Raw genomic sequence first — 15,914 nt, 5'->3', positions numbered from 1 at the left:
GATAACGGTACTATGTATATTTTATATCATGTATCATCTATGTAAACAATCTTTGGATTATCAAAGTCTGTATATTCTTTATCGTTGCACAGGACTATACTAATCCCTCCTGTGTTTTGTTTAATATTTTTATTTATCAATATTAAAATCAAGTTGTAACAATCATAGAGCTTAATATTAATACTTCTTTTTGTATCGTTTATCAAATTTATAACTTTCCACACATAAAATATATGTATATATTTATACGAATCATTTTTTGAAATATTTTAATAAAATATATTTCAGAAATATTGTATAAATATATATTACTGTAAAAAAAAGAATATTTGAAAAACTAATTTTCTGGACATAGGTATTTATATTTTAAAAAGATTTCATGAAAACTTCTGAAATATTTCAAATCTTGCATGAAATATTTTACAAAATATTTCTGAAATATTTCATGCTGCATGGATTAAATATTTTACATTACTTATACATAATGTAAACGCAAACAATACGTGCTTAACGTAAACAACACGTAAAATTTCTATGTAAACATAAATTTTGAAATATGATACAACCCTGATCCGGTTCTTCGAGTCCGGCGAGGAGAACCTGATCTTTCCTATGTCAGTGTCTGTAGGTGTCTGAACGGTGGACAGGGCGATTTAGGACCTAGTGGGGGATATGATATGCGGGTGAACCTCGTAATCGGTAAACGTATACGCCTGGCGATCGCGCAGAATGTAGATATAATAATAAAACGACGAGGGACGCGCGTAGAAACCGCGCGTTCTCGTTCTCTGCGCATGTGCCGTTAGGCCGAAGAGTGGGAGGATCGAAGGGATATATCTCGGAATAGAGGAAGTGCTCTCGTGGTTCCGAGTGTTCCGACGTGACTGGACGTGACCTTAAAGCAAATCGGAGGAAGCGGTGTATAGTGTGCACGAGTCACGTCGTCTCACGTCCAGTTCTCGTTTTCGAGGGACGTGCAGGATTCACCTCATCGCGCGAGGACTCGTCGCCGCGGCGGAGTGATGCGCGCTGCGAGGAACGCGAGGGGACGGTCTCTGACGATCGACGAGATTGTTGTTTACATTCCTCTCCAAGTGCATTCTCGCGGGACCGCCATATAGGGAAACCACCTTGCTTCCGCGTACATGTTGCGTGTCTTTCTCGAAGGACTTATTCTGAATCGCTCAAGTGGCATAACACTCTGGCGTGTCGACGAAGAAGGTATTATGGACCATCTGGGAAGGTATCGATAGAATCAAAGTGCTTCCTTCAGCTCCGAGAAAGTAAATTGCTGCCTGCTGGACCGTTGATTCACGTTGATCCAATTTAAGCTGTGGTACTGTAAGAAATATGTAAATTAAGCAGTGAATGTCGCCCTCGTTGTGTGGCTTACAGTTATAGTGACAAAGCGGCTGTCTATATAATAGAAGGAATTCTTATATCAGGCACCAGATTTTCGAATTTCAACACCGCCAGGAATGCCTTGGTAATTTTTCTCATATTTCATACAGATATGGCTTGCCTTAGGAGGGTCTTTTAATGGGTCGGAAATTCAAAAGGAGATAAGAAAAAGAAAGATACCGAAGATAGTACCGGCCGCAAACACATCATTCGAATGTATATCTTCCGAGATTCTTAAAATTCCTCAGAGACTCATGAACGACAGCTACGTTTTTTTTCCGACAGAAATGATTTACAAACAACTGAGAGACTGAAGATTTCAAGACGCGGGGAGTTTTTCTTCTCGAGGAAGCTAAATTGGATCATCTGATCCACTTTTGATTTACCACTCACGATACTGTGATCCTTCTAGGTGGTTCAGAAGTCTATCCAGGAGAATAAAAAGAAGAAGACCTAAGGGTCTGGTTCTAAGAGTACTTAATTCGAATGTGGGTGGAAAGAGGTGATCTATTACGATCTGATTTCCATGGAAGCTCTCGCGAAGCGACGAAGATGTGACATATCATCCTGGACGACGAACGTTGTAACGTTGTAAGAGAAAGAAAAAAAGAAAAATGGTACACGCAGCAGTCGTGGTTCTCGCTTTGGTCTCCATCAGTGTATCCGCCTACGAGCATACCGCCGCGGATCAGTGCGACTGGTCCGGAAGGTTTGTATTTTTCACCGTAACACACAGTCTCTCTCCCTCTCTCTCTCTCACTCTCTCTTTCTCTCTCTGCGTTTCACGAACTTTCACGTCAGTGCCGTAACAAGCGCGTGGCTGATGTGACTTAAAAAATCGCCGGCTGTGTAGTCAGACATAAATCGCTTCACTTCAATTTTTTAACACCAATCATTTGCTTTGATGTTTGCTACGAAATTTCCTGATAATTGCAGATCCAGTGTATTTTAAATAAATGTATCGTTGTTTGAAGTTATAAAAAGATTGAACGTGGATTTTTTCATTTTGCAAGTCAAAATTCAAGGAATAATATTATGTAACTGAAATTGTGTAAAGTTATGAAAAACAATTGTTACAATATTAGTGAAAAAAGCCAAGGTCTATTGAACTTGTGGATACGAATAGGAATACTTTTTATTAATAATATAAAATATTATGAGAGAGAGAGAGAGAGAGAGAGAGAGAGATTTATGTTCAATATAATTTCAACATTTTCAATTAAACATATTGCAGAGTATCAATATGAGTCATTCTTTCCTTTCTCTATAATTTCAAATGATTAACATTATTTCTCCTTATTTCTTATTGTAATACATTTAGAAAAATAGATGTATTAATTGAAATGTAAATACTTTTCACAGCGGAGGAGAAAGCGGTGGTGTCCGACCGGTGTACTTGCGCTGTGCTCGCGGAACGATATTATGGCGCTATCCTCATGATGCTTTGAGAGTGGTCCTTTCCTCCCCGGTCTCATTCTTGGAGAACAATTCTCTCAGCTATCTGGGTTTCCGTGCCTGCGTCAAAATCTCTGGGCCTGTGCGGGTCTTTCTGGAAGCTGGCGGCAAGCTGAGACAACTCTATTCTCCTTCCGATGGCAAGCACGAACTTACACACCGGTGCTTTCGCTCGTGGAAGCATACAGCCGCACTTTATATGGAAGCTGAGGATGATTATTCCTTCAAAAACACTAAGGTCAAGCTGCAATACGATCTGGAGCCGAATTCTGTGAAGAGGGGAACACTTCGCATGCCGGATGAAGAGGAGGATTGTAGACCTTGCTCCATGGAGGAACTCGCTAAGGCTTACTGTCAAAGCGACTTGGTTGCTAAAGGCACTGTCACTGATGTCGAACAGAATCCTAAGATGGATACGGCTGAACTGATACTTAGGGTCACCAAGATCCTGCGCTACGTAACCCAGGAAGCTGAGGTAAAACTTTATAAGATAATATATACTTTGATTTTTCTGTCACGCTTAAAGCTTTTGTGTAAGTTAATTACAAAATACTTCAAAATACAACAAATTATTACAGGGCAATGAAATTGACGCGTCTTTTAAGAAGAGCGTGCGTGTGCGAATACCAATGGTATGTGATGCGCGGCACGGCCTCGGTGAATTTGTGATAATGGCCAAACGACGTCTCGGAGATCTCACCTTGGTATGCGCGCCTCGATTGGAGGCGTGGATGCAAATTGTACATGAAATGGACAATGCGCCCTGCGTCCTTCATAGTTAGCTAATGAGATTTAAGATGATTTTCTTTAGAAAGTTGTAAAGAAATGTACACGATACATAATAGATAAGAATGCAGTATCGTGTTACGAAATTGGAAATCAACGCAATCATTAAAAGAGTAATACCGTATAAAAAACTGTCCGTCTATAGCCGTTTGTACAAGGATATCGTGTATATAGGGAATATCATTCTTTGTGTACATACTGCATACTGTCAGATTGTCGATCTCCAAACTGTGATATTATTTGTTGTATTAAAAAGAACATGGAAGAACGTGCACGAAGAAACGGAAAGCACATTTGCCTTATAACTTGTTCTAGAGATTAGAAAAATCATTATGTATAGAATATCCCAGACATCGCTCACTCTTTCTCTTGAAAATTCCTTTTCGTAATTCTTATTTTCTCTCTTTTTCTTATCCTATTTCACATCATTTTCTCGTTTTATATTTTATAACGTACTAAAATTTCGTTGAAATCAAATATACTTAAGATTATGCAAATAAAGGTTTTGTTATGTATTTGTGTTCCTCTTGAAGCTTGAATCTTTTCCATTCCTCTGTAATTTTATTACGAATGTCTGAGTCTTCAAATTGATGTAGGAGCAACATTCTGTTAGAATTTATTACCAAGAGAAAGTGTGCAGTGATTAAAAATATTAGGTATATTGCAATTTTATTGGGCGAGTACATGGACTCGCTGCAGAGTTGAGCATATTTTGTTTATATTCATACAATATTATATAACAATTTTGTATAGATTTACTAAAAGTATTTTATATGAATTCCAACCGGAATAGCTGTTCTTATCAAAATACTATATATGTGCGACAATAATAAAGAAGATATTTGGAAAAAATTATGCATTTCTGTCCATATTCTATACCTCTAATATAGAAAATGTGTGCATAATAAAAACAATTGTCTATAACACTTGTCTATCGATTGATAGATGAAGAGAGTCATATAATTTATAATATTTATACAATAATTGAGCGTTCATATATTCACACGATAGTTTCAAAATATACCGGTACTCTTAGTTTATCTAGGAAAGAATTTCTAGAAGAGAAAGAGAGAAAGAGGGAAACAGTTGGTAATGTACAATAATTTATTTCTGCAAAAACTGTTTTAATATACCTCTGTGATTTAATTCTGGAACCATGCGAGATCGATTACGGTACGGGTCTCAAACAGAACATCGTTTGAAAAACTTTTATAAAATATATTTGCTTTATTGCAATTAGTTTTATATTTAAACGTATGAGAATTGGCCTTTTTGATATAATTTGTCATATATTTTGATATAAAAAGATTTCCGTGTATTTAAAAATATCAGTGGTACTCTACCGTAACGAAATCACATCGTGGCTACAGAATTTAATCTATATATAATCTCCCTGAGACACGCAAATACACAAACGCGCACGTATATATTTGTATAGTATCAAACAAAATAACACAGCTCACAGGTCAAGCTGGCTAGTAGATACAAACTGTACTCGATTATATATTAATGAACATTTTGCTTTCTCTTTGCTAGTGTCGTTGAATGAGTAGAGTAATTCACTCAGCCGATCAATCAGAGACAGAGGAGAATAAATCTTTCTGCTACATTCGTTGAAAAGCCATTGACTATAAGTTTCTTGATTCGCAACGGACTACGGAGAAATAAAATTTACATATTTATTTGTAAACTGAGCGCACAATTAATACTTTAGACTGTATTTTTAAAATCTGTGCGATCATCATTCTACTATTCTTGATAAAGGTAATTAATACGTTATATCATAATTTCTTTTCTTATTTCATTTTACCAATTGCAACATCATTTAGGTTACAAACCTAACTATTAAATGATAATAAATCTAATTACGATGACGCAAAAATCGCCTCACGTTTTTTAACTTGTTTCATATATATGTATTTTTTTTATTTTGATAATTTTGCCCTAATTTTATTTGCTCAAATTCAATGATTATTTAAATTTTACTGTAACTTAATTATTTTATAATTTTAATATTAATTTAACAAAATATTTCGCATCAGCTGCCTATTAAATGACTAATTCAACGATCACACTGACGCGTATCCTTCTTTCCTCTTTTTGGCGCAGCATCAATTTCACTCGATTTACAAATGTTTACACTATCTGACTAAACAAAATAAACAGCGAGGTTTACACTTCACATTAATTACTTTTCTCCCTGTACACCTTTTTCGCTCATCAGATTTTTTTTACATATTCTAATAAAAATAATGCTCACTCGTATTATAAACTTCGTCTCTCTTGCCTTCCTTTTCCTTGAATTTTATAAATGTAAAATAACACATGTAAGAATGTATAAGAATATATCACAATAATTCCTCCCACTTCCTTTTAGATGCTAAATATGGCTAATAAATAGTATTTTTTGCGACAAATAACATAATGATAATAATATTAAAAAATCATGTAAAAACAGTTTAAACTACATTGTTGTCTAAGTCTCTTCGTTTTTTTTTTCGCAAGTTTCTATTTAATTTAAATAAATCATTATATTGAAGAAAAATATATCATTTTTCGATTAACATGCGACAGTGAACACTTTCACAAAATATACAAAAAAAAAACGAAAAGATATAAAAGTTGTAAAAGGAGACTATTTTTTGGCCGGCGCAAGATTCGTTTACGTGGTAAAGGGATAATTTGGGCAGAGTGGCAGGACCAGATCGTCCATATTTGGTAGAACGACTAGTTTCTCGAACTCCCTGAGCAGCTTATTCTCGATCCATTTACTCACATATACAATGTTGACAGTCCTTTCGCCGAGAGTTGGTTGCACATTGAGACCAATCTTCGGCACTGATTTGAAACCGTACCAGAGCCGATCAGAGGGCGGCGGAGGGATATTTAATAAGAGACAACCCTCTATGCCGGATACGCTAACCATAAAACGGATCTCCGTGTTGGAAACACCCTCCATTGCCCTCCGTACGTATGACAACTCCGTAGCCTATGATAGAAAAGATGTATTCGTTTAATTGGTGAGCGCCTATAACTGTTTTCGCAATTATTAATGAGATCAATAGGCTATCTAAACATAATTAAGTGTTACTTACGTGTCGGAAATATTTGTTGGCTGCCAGTTTATCGACCATACTAAGAAACTTCTTACCAGAAGACTGTACTGGTCTATAATATGAGAAGATCTATGAATTGGTCTACAACTTCATCGTAATACTTTTATATTTTTTTTAATTTGTGAGATGAACAAATTTATATTTTGAATAGAGGACATATATTGTTTCAATTGTATACATTTTTAATATAAAAGAGATTTATAAGACATATTAAATATCAATAGCATCTAAAGAGACAAAAGGCAAGATTGATACGATGAATTCAAATCATGATTTAAATTAGAAAATTACTTACGTGGTCTCTTTAGATGCGACGCTCGATGCGATGTTTCCTATATCTTCATCTTCAGTGGATGTCTCTGGACTATCTTCTACATCGCTATCGAATATTGGTGATCTAGTAGGAATAGACTTCTCATCAACAATATCACTGGGAACGCTACTCGCACGTGTCAGCTTCATTAGATTCAACTTTGTCTCTACGGTCATCGTTACGCTGCCTTTATAAGTAATATTTAAATCAAACCAGACTCCCCGTTCGTCAAGTGCGGGTTTAGAGACTTTATGAATCATCGGAGCGTCATGTCCGATTACTACTTCTGTCACGAGGAGACTCTCCATGAAGTATGGAAGTTTTATGTTAGAGAGTTTACGTTGTATTCTATCTTGAATAAGATTGATCGCTTCTGGACAACTATGCATATCGAACAATATCCGTCCCAAAAGACAATTTACCCAAAGGACGTCGCTCTCTCTTGGAGAATCCTCAGGATCCGTCTGAAAGGTAATCGTTTGATTAAAAAATTGTAAGGATTCTAAAATTAACTTGATCATCACATTGCTTACGTTCAGGTACTTGTTCATACAGGTACTGTAAGTGACTTCGGGAGACGCCTCTAGTGACTTCGTTTCTGCCACATCCAATTGTGCAGAGATTGTATTCGCGCAGGATACAGAATCATTTATGGAACAAATTGAAGGTCGTTTTTTCGAAGGAGACGTCGCTGATATCAATCTACGAAACCTGAAAAAGCCTTCATTAAGATATGCTAATAAAGCAAGCAAAACTCTAAGTTATACTTTGATAATTAGAAAGTTTAATTAGAATCTTTATTATATTTAAATTGATTTGAGAGAGGCATTTTAGAAGAGATGTTACCAGTCTTCCTTCTCTCGGTCGGCGCGTGCAAACATATAAAGTTTGCACTTGGTAATCTCTTCGTTGTCGCGGCAATCCTCGTAAATACTCCTGATGGATTTGGATTGTGAAAAGTCATCATCATCTTCATCATCGTCGATCTTAAACTCATCCTCCTCATTATCCTTAAAATATTCCAATCTGGAATCTTCATCCTCACTTTTTGTTTCTTCGCCGAAGGTACTTTCATCCATTTCCTGATTGACTCCATCTACTTGGATAATTTTCTTTTCATCCTCGAGGGTTTCCTTCCCGAGGTCCGTCCAGTCGTTCAGACTCGTGCTATCTATTAGTGCTCCTTGGTCCATCGTGATACAAATAGGATATTTCTTGCTCCATCTCCTGCACACAAAACATATTTTTATTTTATTTGTGTATGCTATAAAAATATGAAATAATTATGATGTGATCATACCTTCTCCGAGTGAGTCCTTCTGGTAGCAATTCTATTTTTGCACCATTAAGATTGTACTCGCGTTTTCTGGTAAATTTGTATTTTCGTTTTTGCTCATCCCACACTGCTCTCTTTGGTACTTTCATTCTAGTCTCCATAACACGCAGCACTCCACCTTCTAGACTGAAGAAAACCGACTTTGTACGTGCTACATGATAATTGTGAGGATCGTACGTATATGGCAACTCGTTTAACCATCCTTCATATCTTTCTTGGACTGCATGTTCCTCTGCTGCCGGTATTTCTAGTACTGGAACTACTACATGTGCAGGTTTCTTATCTAATGGCGTCTGTAAAATTTCCTTGATTCTCTGCACCAGCTTGTACATCACTATTGTGACGAAGACTCCTATAAAAAAGCCAACCAAGTGGGCAGGCAATGGAATGAGATAGCAGAAAGCAAGCACAAGAACCAGCAGCGTAGCTAACTGTTTTGTCAACTGTTGAAAGACATAATCTTTTATACGGGAGAAGAACGTGCTAAATTTTACTTCTTTCATTTGTACGTATCCATCTAACTGATTAAAAAAATTGCGACGGCATGTGGCATCATTTTCCTTATCCTCGGCACGAAAATCATCTTGTGATTCAAAAGGAAGTGGCTCGGGAACAAGGTCAGAGAACTCAGCAGCTTCCACGCCACTTTCCACACTGTCGTCTTGAGAGTTTTCTTTTCTCGTTTTCAGGCCAGTTCTAACCTGCGAAAAGCCTACAAATCTCGAGGTATTACCCTTATTACGAGTAAGTTCCTTTTCTTGCTTATCGTTGATGTTCTCATCGGTCGGCGTGATATCTCCCAGAGTCTCCTCGGAGTCGCTGACACTGGAATTATCCTTATTACGTCTCCTCTTCTTCCTGTCGCTCTTCATCTCAGAGATCTTCTCTTCAAAAGTTTTCGTAATCTTTCCCTTAATGTCAAACAGTACTTTCCATGGATCTGAAGGTGGAGAGGTACCTTCAAACGCGTTATCCTCAATGGAACGTCTCTCGGCATCATTTTCCAATCCTTGGCCATTTACGCTGCTCTTGGAGGGGCTTGACGGTATCCTCTTGTCGGACTCCGGCGTTAGACGCTTCTCGTCATCAGAGGAGCTTGGGTAGAGCTCTTCCAATTCGTCGTCATTGGCTCGGTAGTGGATTACTGGCACTGATGTGGTGATGGGTTTGCCTGCAGTAGAACAAATACGAGAGCTACTTAAGCACACTAAACAAAGATTATGCTTTCCATTTGATAACACAAGTTGACACAAGTGTCTCTCTGAATGTCAAGAAGGATAGAACGACGTTTGTGTCGACTTGTATCATCAAATGGAAAACATCCATAATTATCCTCCATGGGTTTTTCACACTTGTATATTTTATACACTTGTATATTTTATATATTTGCATATTATCAAGAAATATAAATATCAAGAACATATTTTTTCAATCTTTTCCTACCTTTTATCATTCCCAGGGTGATCTTCCCTGGACTGTATTTGCTACCCATCGTTACTCGCTTCGAGCAACAGTGACCGTCGTATCAGGAGCTTAACGATATTAACATTGGTGCTCCGATCTAGACGAGAGATAACAGAATCTTGATCGTTTCACAAAACGATCGTCCAAAGCAGCGGTGTCATGTTAAACGATTAAGTTTGCGTCACGATGCATCCGGGCACTATTGTTCTTATAACAATTAATAATAATAACAATAATTAACGTTTCGACACTTAACACATCTGACATTTTCCAAGGACTCAACAACGCTCGCGCGCTTCGCGCTGCAGCTTCAAAACCAATACGCAACGGTCAACTACGGGTCTGTTCTGTACTATACACAAAAAGTTCAGTACATCAGTACAGTGCAGTATGTGGAACGAACGTAATGGTACACATGCGATAAACCCACCAATTGGCGTGAAACTCATACAAGGGCTGTGCGGACTCGCTTTAAATCGCTATTGGAAGCAGGAGCAGGAGCCATTAATTGAGAAGAAGAAGTAGAGGAGAAGCTTTAATTCGCTTATCACGAATATTTCGTAACCTACGCTAGAGATCACTACAGATATAATCTGATCATCTCGAAGGGTTGTATCGGCACGGTTCGAATTTTTTCTACACTGCCGAGATCCAGGTATTTTCAACTGTTTTTGCTACGATTTGCTACTGCGAGTAGTATGTAGATATTTAATTTTGTGCCTATCAAATCTGAGCACATAACTTAATATACTAAATTTTGTATAACAGTCTAATGCCCGTTTCCACCAATGTAGATTAACTTTAATCTCGGTTCAACTTACTCTTCGTCTTTTTCTAATTCTAAATATTAAAAAAGACAAAGAATAAGTTGAACCAAGATTAAAGTTAATCTACATTGGTGGAAATAGGCATCAGAAATGATTGAAAAATGGCTTTTAATGATCATTTTGATATCATAATGACTTGTTCTGTTTCGGCAATAAACTCCATGTCTATTATCTATGAATGTTGAAAGTGCTCTTTGTACTCATAGCCTTTATCGTTGCCTCTTGCTTGTTTTCTTGGTGTATGTTGTGACCCCAGCTAATGACAAATCTGACTTATATTAGTTTCAGAATAGTACAGACGGATTCATTCATGAATAGCATAGGCGAGGCATGCAACGATCTGAAGCAACAATACGACGTCTGTTTTCACACGTGGTTCTCCGAGAAATTCTTGAAAGGTGATACGAGTGACAACACATGCTCGCATTTATTCAAAATGTATCAACAGTGTGTCAAGGTAATTAAAACGGAATTGTATCTTTAGGAAATCTGCAAGTGTATAACGCATGAAAGGAGGAGAGAGAGCGAGGGGGTAAAAAGAACAAGGGTGCAACATGGAGGATTGCAGTGAGTTGAAACAGAAGTACGACGCCTGTTTCAACAGTTGGTTCTCTGAAAAATTTTTAAAAGGGGATACCAATGATTCAATGTGCGCTCCTTTGCTTAAAGTCTATAAAGATTGCGTAGCGGTAAGTCTTAAGAAGCTCTCCCTTCTCATAGGTCAGATTACAATTATTCCAAGAAATATTTTCTTAACATTTTTTAACAAAGAGCTAATGATGTCAATAATTCTGCGCTCTCGTGTTTTAGAAAGCCATGAAGGAGCACCATATTGAATTAAAAGAGATGGAGACAAATTATTTGGAAACCGAAAAAGAAAAAAAGCCACACAGTTGACAAAAAGACGTTCGCATATTCATATTTCCTACATAGCTTTCTTACGGATCATCGGCGATACAAACAGTGCAACTTTGTCATTCCTATTTTTTATTATGAAATAATTATTAACAAAGGTTAATTGATCTTATCTTAATTAATAGTTTGTTATGAACTAGTCACTGTATTACTGCCAAATATTCACACATTTGTAACATTACATAGAAATGTTGTATTAAGAGAGGAAACTGTATGTACATATAATGCATCTGTGTACTGTGTAATGTATATACATATATGTATGTTATGCTTAACAGCAAATTTAATTAGTTGTGCAATTTTATCAACTTTTATAATTTTGTTTTTTTTTTAAGAATTACATTTTATAGAGACAAAACTAAACAGAAGAATAACACCAATTGTAAATTAAATAGTCACTGTGCAACATGGAAATAAATAATTTAGAAATGAAGCTGATAAATAAAAATTTTCCCTTTGTATTTTTTCATTCAAAGAAAGAAAAAGATGATATATTTATGCAAAGAAAAAAGCAAAATAAATGTATTTAACGATGACAATAAATTGTTATCTATTTTCGTGTATCATTCAAGTTTTAATATTATGTAATATTAAAAAGTAGCATATGTATCACTTTAAAATATATTTATAATATTAGAAAGTTGTATAACTATTAATTCACTTGAATGCTCATCCTCTTGTAATTGTAAATATAATAATTTTAAAGAAGATGTACACATTCATTTCGAGAAGCGATACATGTAAAAAATAACGACAAAAATGTGTTTGAATTCTGTAGCATTTATTAATCACTTTTAGATTCATCTTCAGATGAAGATGGAGTACTCAGTGCAGGTTCCTCCTCATCGCTTTCATCAGATTGATCTCGTTTCATCTTTTTGGGTGCTTTTTTTCCAGTATCTTCCGTTGGCCTCTTTTCAGTTTTTTTCTTCTTATTCTTCTCCACCTCACTTTCATTATCGGATTTTTCCTTTGCAGATTTCTTACTCTCATCGCTGCTACTATCGTCATCACTAATATACTCTTTGCTCTTGAAACCGGAACCAGACATTTGCTTGCTGGGCGAGTCTTTTTTCGTTTCCTTCTTGTTCTCTATCTTCTTTTCTTTAGTTTTTTCTTTACCGCCTCCGCTCGTTTGATATTCTTTCATCGACGCCGTATAATCTTTTTTAGCCTTGGCTGCCTTCGCTTCCCATTCAGACTTGTCTTTGAGCTCTCGCCACATCTCACCTCCCTTTTTCGCGATATCCGTTATAGACAGTCCTGGATTGTCCGCCTTGATACTATCGCGTGCACTATTCAGCCACAACATGAACGCTGATGGAGGTCTCTTTGGCTTATTCTCGTCCCTCTCCTTCTTCGATTTCCTCTGCTTTCGCGGCTTCTCCGATATAGTTTTTGCTGACTTCGATTTCTTTTCTTTCTTTTCTTTCTTCTCTTTATCTTTCTTCTCCTTTTTGTGACTAGCCGCAGAGGCATCTGAATTCTCGCTATCAGAGCTATTAGGATTACTGTCATATTCCTCTGCAACATCGCTCTCGACTTGATTAGGATTGAAGTCCTCATCGGTTGAGCCTTCCTCCTCAGAATCTTGATTCTCCTCGCCATCGCGTTCCTGCGCCTCTGCCTTGACTCGTGCCAGATAAGCGTCCGGTTCGTCCTCTTGATCGCTATCACCAAAGTCTTGGTCGTAATTGGGCTTGTCACTTTTACCGCGGTTCTTAACTCGCAATTTCTTGGCCGTAATGAAGTCGAATAATTTACCATATTCCTCTTTTTCAATACTACTGAATGTGTGTACCACACCGCTCGTAAGTTCGATTTCAAAATCAAATGACCTAGTCGATCCGCCGCCGCGCGCAAAGTTTAATGAAGCTATCTCTTCGAAACGAATATGTATTGGAGGTTTGTGTACATAAATAAAACCTCGCTCGAGTGGATATAGATATCCTGCCGCAGCTTTGAAAGAACAGCTAATAGCAGGTGTCCCGGTATGACCAGTGAAACGTCCTGGGCCAGTTAACTTACGATTGATAATTACCTTCATTACCTATAAACAAATAATTTCGCATTAAAATAAAAATATGGAAACTAGAAAGCATTTTTTTTACTTACCTTGCCCAGCACTTCAAATGTAGGTCCCGATAACTCTTTAGTCAGTTTATCTTCGTACTTTTCCTTTAATTCCTTTTCGGTAAATGGTAACTCGATAGAAGTCTCTTCTTCTTGATTGAACAGGAGTACCAGATAATGATATCGCGTTTGACCTTGTTTTATAGGAGGATCCAAGCTCACGACAAAGAACATTTGACGATTATCCTTGTGCGGAAGTAAAAAGAGTCTCAATACAGTGGACATAGGTATTTTGTAGTCAAAGGTTTTGCCGTGCAATTGAAAGAAGGTCTGGAAGATCTTAATGTCATAACGACCACGTGGTGTTAAACAGTGAATCTCTCTGAATATGGCAATCGCGTCGCCGCTTACACTGATCACTGATGCCTTATCCATCACCTATTGTAATTGAGAAATGTGTGAATTACTCCTCTGTTTTTAACAACAGTCTACAAATATATTCGCGCGCTCATCTATCGTTAAAATTTTTGCTCACCTGTTGATGGAATGCCTCGACAGGATCTTGATCAACACTGTCACTAACAGGAATGTGAAATCTCATTTCCATCAGGCTGACTGGAGCGTCATCATTTTGATGAAATTCCAATGTTACTTCATTCTTTCCAGTGTTACATTGTGACACATCATACAGAGGTATCTCGAAAGCAGTATGATGACCAACATCAAAACTCAAGACAGATCCATTAAACCTTGCAGTACCCCAGTTCCAGCCTTTCAAACTCAGCTCCTTTTCCAACATATCTTTCTTGTAATTAGCAGAAAAGAACTTGGCAATCTTTTCTTGTTCAGATTCTTTGAAGCCTTTGAAGCGATGCAAAGTACCATTTTTTAGAAAGATACGGAGACCCCAGGTTCCAATAAATTTTTGGTAGTTTACCATCTCCATATCAGAAGCTGAGATCTGTTCGACTTTTCCAGTTTTCTGATTCTTGAAGATCAAGTGCTGATCAGTCAACTTCAACCTGCCTGGAGTCTGTAAAACAATTATTATTATTAATGAGACGATAATAAATATATATTATTTAAATCAATTTGAAAAAATAATCTTATTTTCGGTTAAAGCAGATCTTGATGCTTAATAATATTTATATGTAAATTTTTGCAATTTTACATTTTAACTAAAGCATTAATATCTCGAATTAGATTGATCGTCAATTTTATAATGATGCTAATAAGCATCTTAAAAATCTACAAAAATTAATATTTTGGCTTCAGTTTGTGTTTCAAATCTGACTAACCAAATTGATGCACAATTTATAAAATTGAAAAATGCAAAATGTTATATTTGCAAAAATGTATATACATAAATATTATTAAGCATCGAGATTAACTTTGGGTTAGACCAAAGGTTAGACCAAATTAGGATTGTTTCTTTTCATTATTTACTTTTATCGATCTAATTTCTATTCATAAATGTATATATTGTTAATTTCCCTCCTTAATTAGCTCGTAATGCTCGTATTATTGATTATTTTTTTCCTTATAAAGAAAATATAAAATCAATCATTTATGTATCTTTAGTGACCTTAAAATCGGAACTGATTAATTATTGCTAAATTTCATGCAATTAGAAAACAGGTTACCGTTATGTTGAGCTTAAAACGGATAAAAAAAATGTTTAGCTCGTGACAAGAATCAATTCCGCGATAGTGTTTAACTGTTTTGAAATTAATTAAGAGCTCTTACCATCGCGCCCTTAACCTCGGCGAAGATGTCCGGATACTCGAGGAAATCCATCCTGAATAAGTACCCAAGATCCTTATTCGATTAGTCTAACAAGAATATTGTTTTAGAAGATTGCGTAAACAACTTTCCGAATGACAAGTAAAAATAAATAGGACATGTGTTATTTTCGACGAAATTACAATAGAAAAAATACAGTAAGAGGTAAAGACCGGTAAACTCATAAACCTTACAGGAAAAATGGCGGGTAGAGCAGCACGAAACAACGCTGCCAATTGATTTGTTGTCTAATAGAGATTAAAATTGATGCTTGGTATTCGTCAATTTTGATCACATGACCTGTTTTGATGCTCGAATCAAGCGTCGAACGTCAACATGAAAATGCACTTTTGTCTGACCGAATTAACCGCCAAGTTCAAAGATAGAAGATAAGATTAAAGAGATAAGGTTTAAGAGACAAGATTAAAGAGAGAAAATAATAAATT

General features: G+C 36.5%; 4 protein-coding genes across 8 annotated transcripts; 2 read left to right on the top strand and 2 right to left on the bottom strand.

Annotated features, from left to right (window-relative positions):
- The first annotated feature begins 862 nt into the window (after window positions 1–862).
- Window positions 863–3,693, top strand: Metrn (meteorin). 2 transcript variants are annotated; one of them, XM_018508921.1, is made up of 5 exons: window positions 863–1,221; window positions 1,274–1,486; window positions 1,814–2,110; window positions 2,764–3,331; window positions 3,435–3,693. In XM_018508921.1, exons 3-5 carry the CDS (start codon window positions 2,016–2,018, stop codon window positions 3,636–3,638), a joined length of 867 nt encoding a protein of 288 aa, XP_018364423.1. In that variant the 5' UTR covers window positions 863–1,221; window positions 1,274–1,486; window positions 1,814–2,015; the 3' UTR covers window positions 3,639–3,693. The 2 variants fall into 2 exon arrangements, with proteins under 2 accessions (XP_018364423.1, XP_018364422.1); XM_018508920.1 differs by having other exon boundaries at window positions 863–1,486.
- A 2,542-nt stretch (window positions 3,694–6,235) lies between these two features.
- On the bottom strand, window positions 6,236–10,202 carry LOC108762101 (testis-expressed sequence 2 protein). The gene is made up of 7 exons (XM_018508927.1): window positions 9,851–10,202; window positions 8,372–9,578; window positions 7,918–8,298; window positions 7,605–7,782; window positions 7,054–7,535; window positions 6,738–6,810; window positions 6,236–6,631 (listed from the first exon to the last, which is right to left on the bottom strand). The coding sequence occupies exons 1-7, from the start codon at window positions 9,897–9,899 to the stop codon at window positions 6,305–6,307; spliced, it is 2,697 nt and encodes an 898-aa protein (XP_018364429.1). The 5' UTR covers window positions 9,900–10,202; the 3' UTR covers window positions 6,236–6,304.
- Window positions 10,203–10,298: 96 nt separating this feature from the next.
- LOC108762099 (TP53-regulated inhibitor of apoptosis 1) lies at window positions 10,299–12,048 on the top strand. 4 transcript variants are annotated; one of them, XM_018508924.1, is made up of 3 exons: window positions 10,299–10,526; window positions 10,987–11,155; window positions 11,509–12,048. In XM_018508924.1, exons 2-3 carry the CDS (start codon window positions 11,009–11,011, stop codon window positions 11,593–11,595), a joined length of 234 nt encoding a protein of 77 aa, XP_018364426.1. In that variant the 5' UTR covers window positions 10,299–10,526; window positions 10,987–11,008; the 3' UTR covers window positions 11,596–12,048. The 4 variants fall into 4 exon arrangements, with proteins under 4 accessions (XP_018364426.1, XP_018364425.1, XP_018364427.1 ...); XM_018508923.1 differs by having other exon boundaries at window positions 10,981–11,155; XM_018508925.1 differs by having other exon boundaries at window positions 10,299–10,561; window positions 10,984–11,155.
- Window positions 12,049–12,292: 244 nt separating this feature from the next.
- Ssrp (structure specific recognition protein) lies at window positions 12,293–15,643 on the bottom strand. The gene is made up of 4 exons (XM_018508944.1): window positions 15,433–15,643; window positions 14,222–14,719; window positions 13,729–14,124; window positions 12,293–13,663 (listed from the first exon to the last, which is right to left on the bottom strand). Exons 1-4 carry the CDS (start codon window positions 15,481–15,483, stop codon window positions 12,398–12,400), a joined length of 2,211 nt encoding a protein of 736 aa, XP_018364446.1. The 5' UTR covers window positions 15,484–15,643; the 3' UTR covers window positions 12,293–12,397.
- Window positions 15,644–15,914: the final 271 nt, after the last annotated feature.

The sequence above is a fragment of the Trachymyrmex cornetzi genome, unplaced genomic scaffold, assembly GCF_001594075.2.
Source record: "Trachymyrmex cornetzi isolate Tcor2-1 unplaced genomic scaffold, Tcor1.1 scaffold276, whole genome shotgun sequence".
Classification (NCBI taxonomy): Eukaryota; Metazoa; Arthropoda; class Insecta; order Hymenoptera; family Formicidae; genus Trachymyrmex; species Trachymyrmex cornetzi.
The sequence above is the reverse complement of the archived record's forward strand: the minus strand, read 5'-3'. Positions and strand labels throughout refer to the sequence as shown.

Excerpts from the sequence above, each read along its gene's own strand:
- Metrn (XM_018508921.1), top strand. The coding sequence starts at position 2,016 with ATGGTACACGCAGCAGTCGTGGTTCTCGCTTTGGTCTCCATCAGTGTA. Across the intron at positions 2,111-2,763 it reads CAGTGCGACTGGTCCGGAAG|CGGAGGAGAAAGCGGTGGTG; the intron begins GTTTGTATTTTT and ends TACTTTTCACAG. Across the intron at positions 3,332-3,434 it reads ACGTAACCCAGGAAGCTGAG|GGCAATGAAATTGACGCGTC; the intron begins GTAAAACTTTAT and ends AAATTATTACAG.
- LOC108762101 (XM_018508927.1), bottom strand. The coding sequence starts at position 9,899 with ATGGGTAGCAAATACAGTCCAGGGAAGATCACCCTGGGAATGATAAAA. Across the intron at positions 7,536-7,604 it reads GTATGAACAAGTACCTGAAC|ACGGATCCTGAGGATTCTCC; the intron begins GTAAGCAATGTG and ends ATTACCTTTCAG. Across the intron at positions 6,811-7,053 it reads GTCGCATCTAAAGAGACCAC|ACCAGTACAGTCTTCTGGTA; the intron begins GTAAGTAATTTT and ends CTCATATTATAG.
- LOC108762099 (XM_018508924.1), top strand. The coding sequence starts at position 11,009 with ATGAATAGCATAGGCGAGGCATGCAACGATCTGAAGCAACAATACGAC. Across the intron at positions 11,156-11,508 it reads TGTATCAACAGTGTGTCAAG|AAAGCCATGAAGGAGCACCA; the intron begins GTAATTAAAACG and ends CTCGTGTTTTAG.
- Ssrp (XM_018508944.1), bottom strand. The coding sequence starts at position 15,483 with ATGGATTTCCTCGAGTATCCGGACATCTTCGCCGAGGTTAAGGGCGCG. Across the intron at positions 14,125-14,221 it reads TCGAGGCATTCCATCAACAG|GTGATGGATAAGGCATCAGT; the intron begins GTGAGCAAAAAT and ends CAATTACAATAG. Across the intron at positions 13,664-13,728 it reads CATTTGAAGTGCTGGGCAAG|GTAATGAAGGTAATTATCAA; the intron begins GTAAGTAAAAAA and ends ATTTGTTTATAG.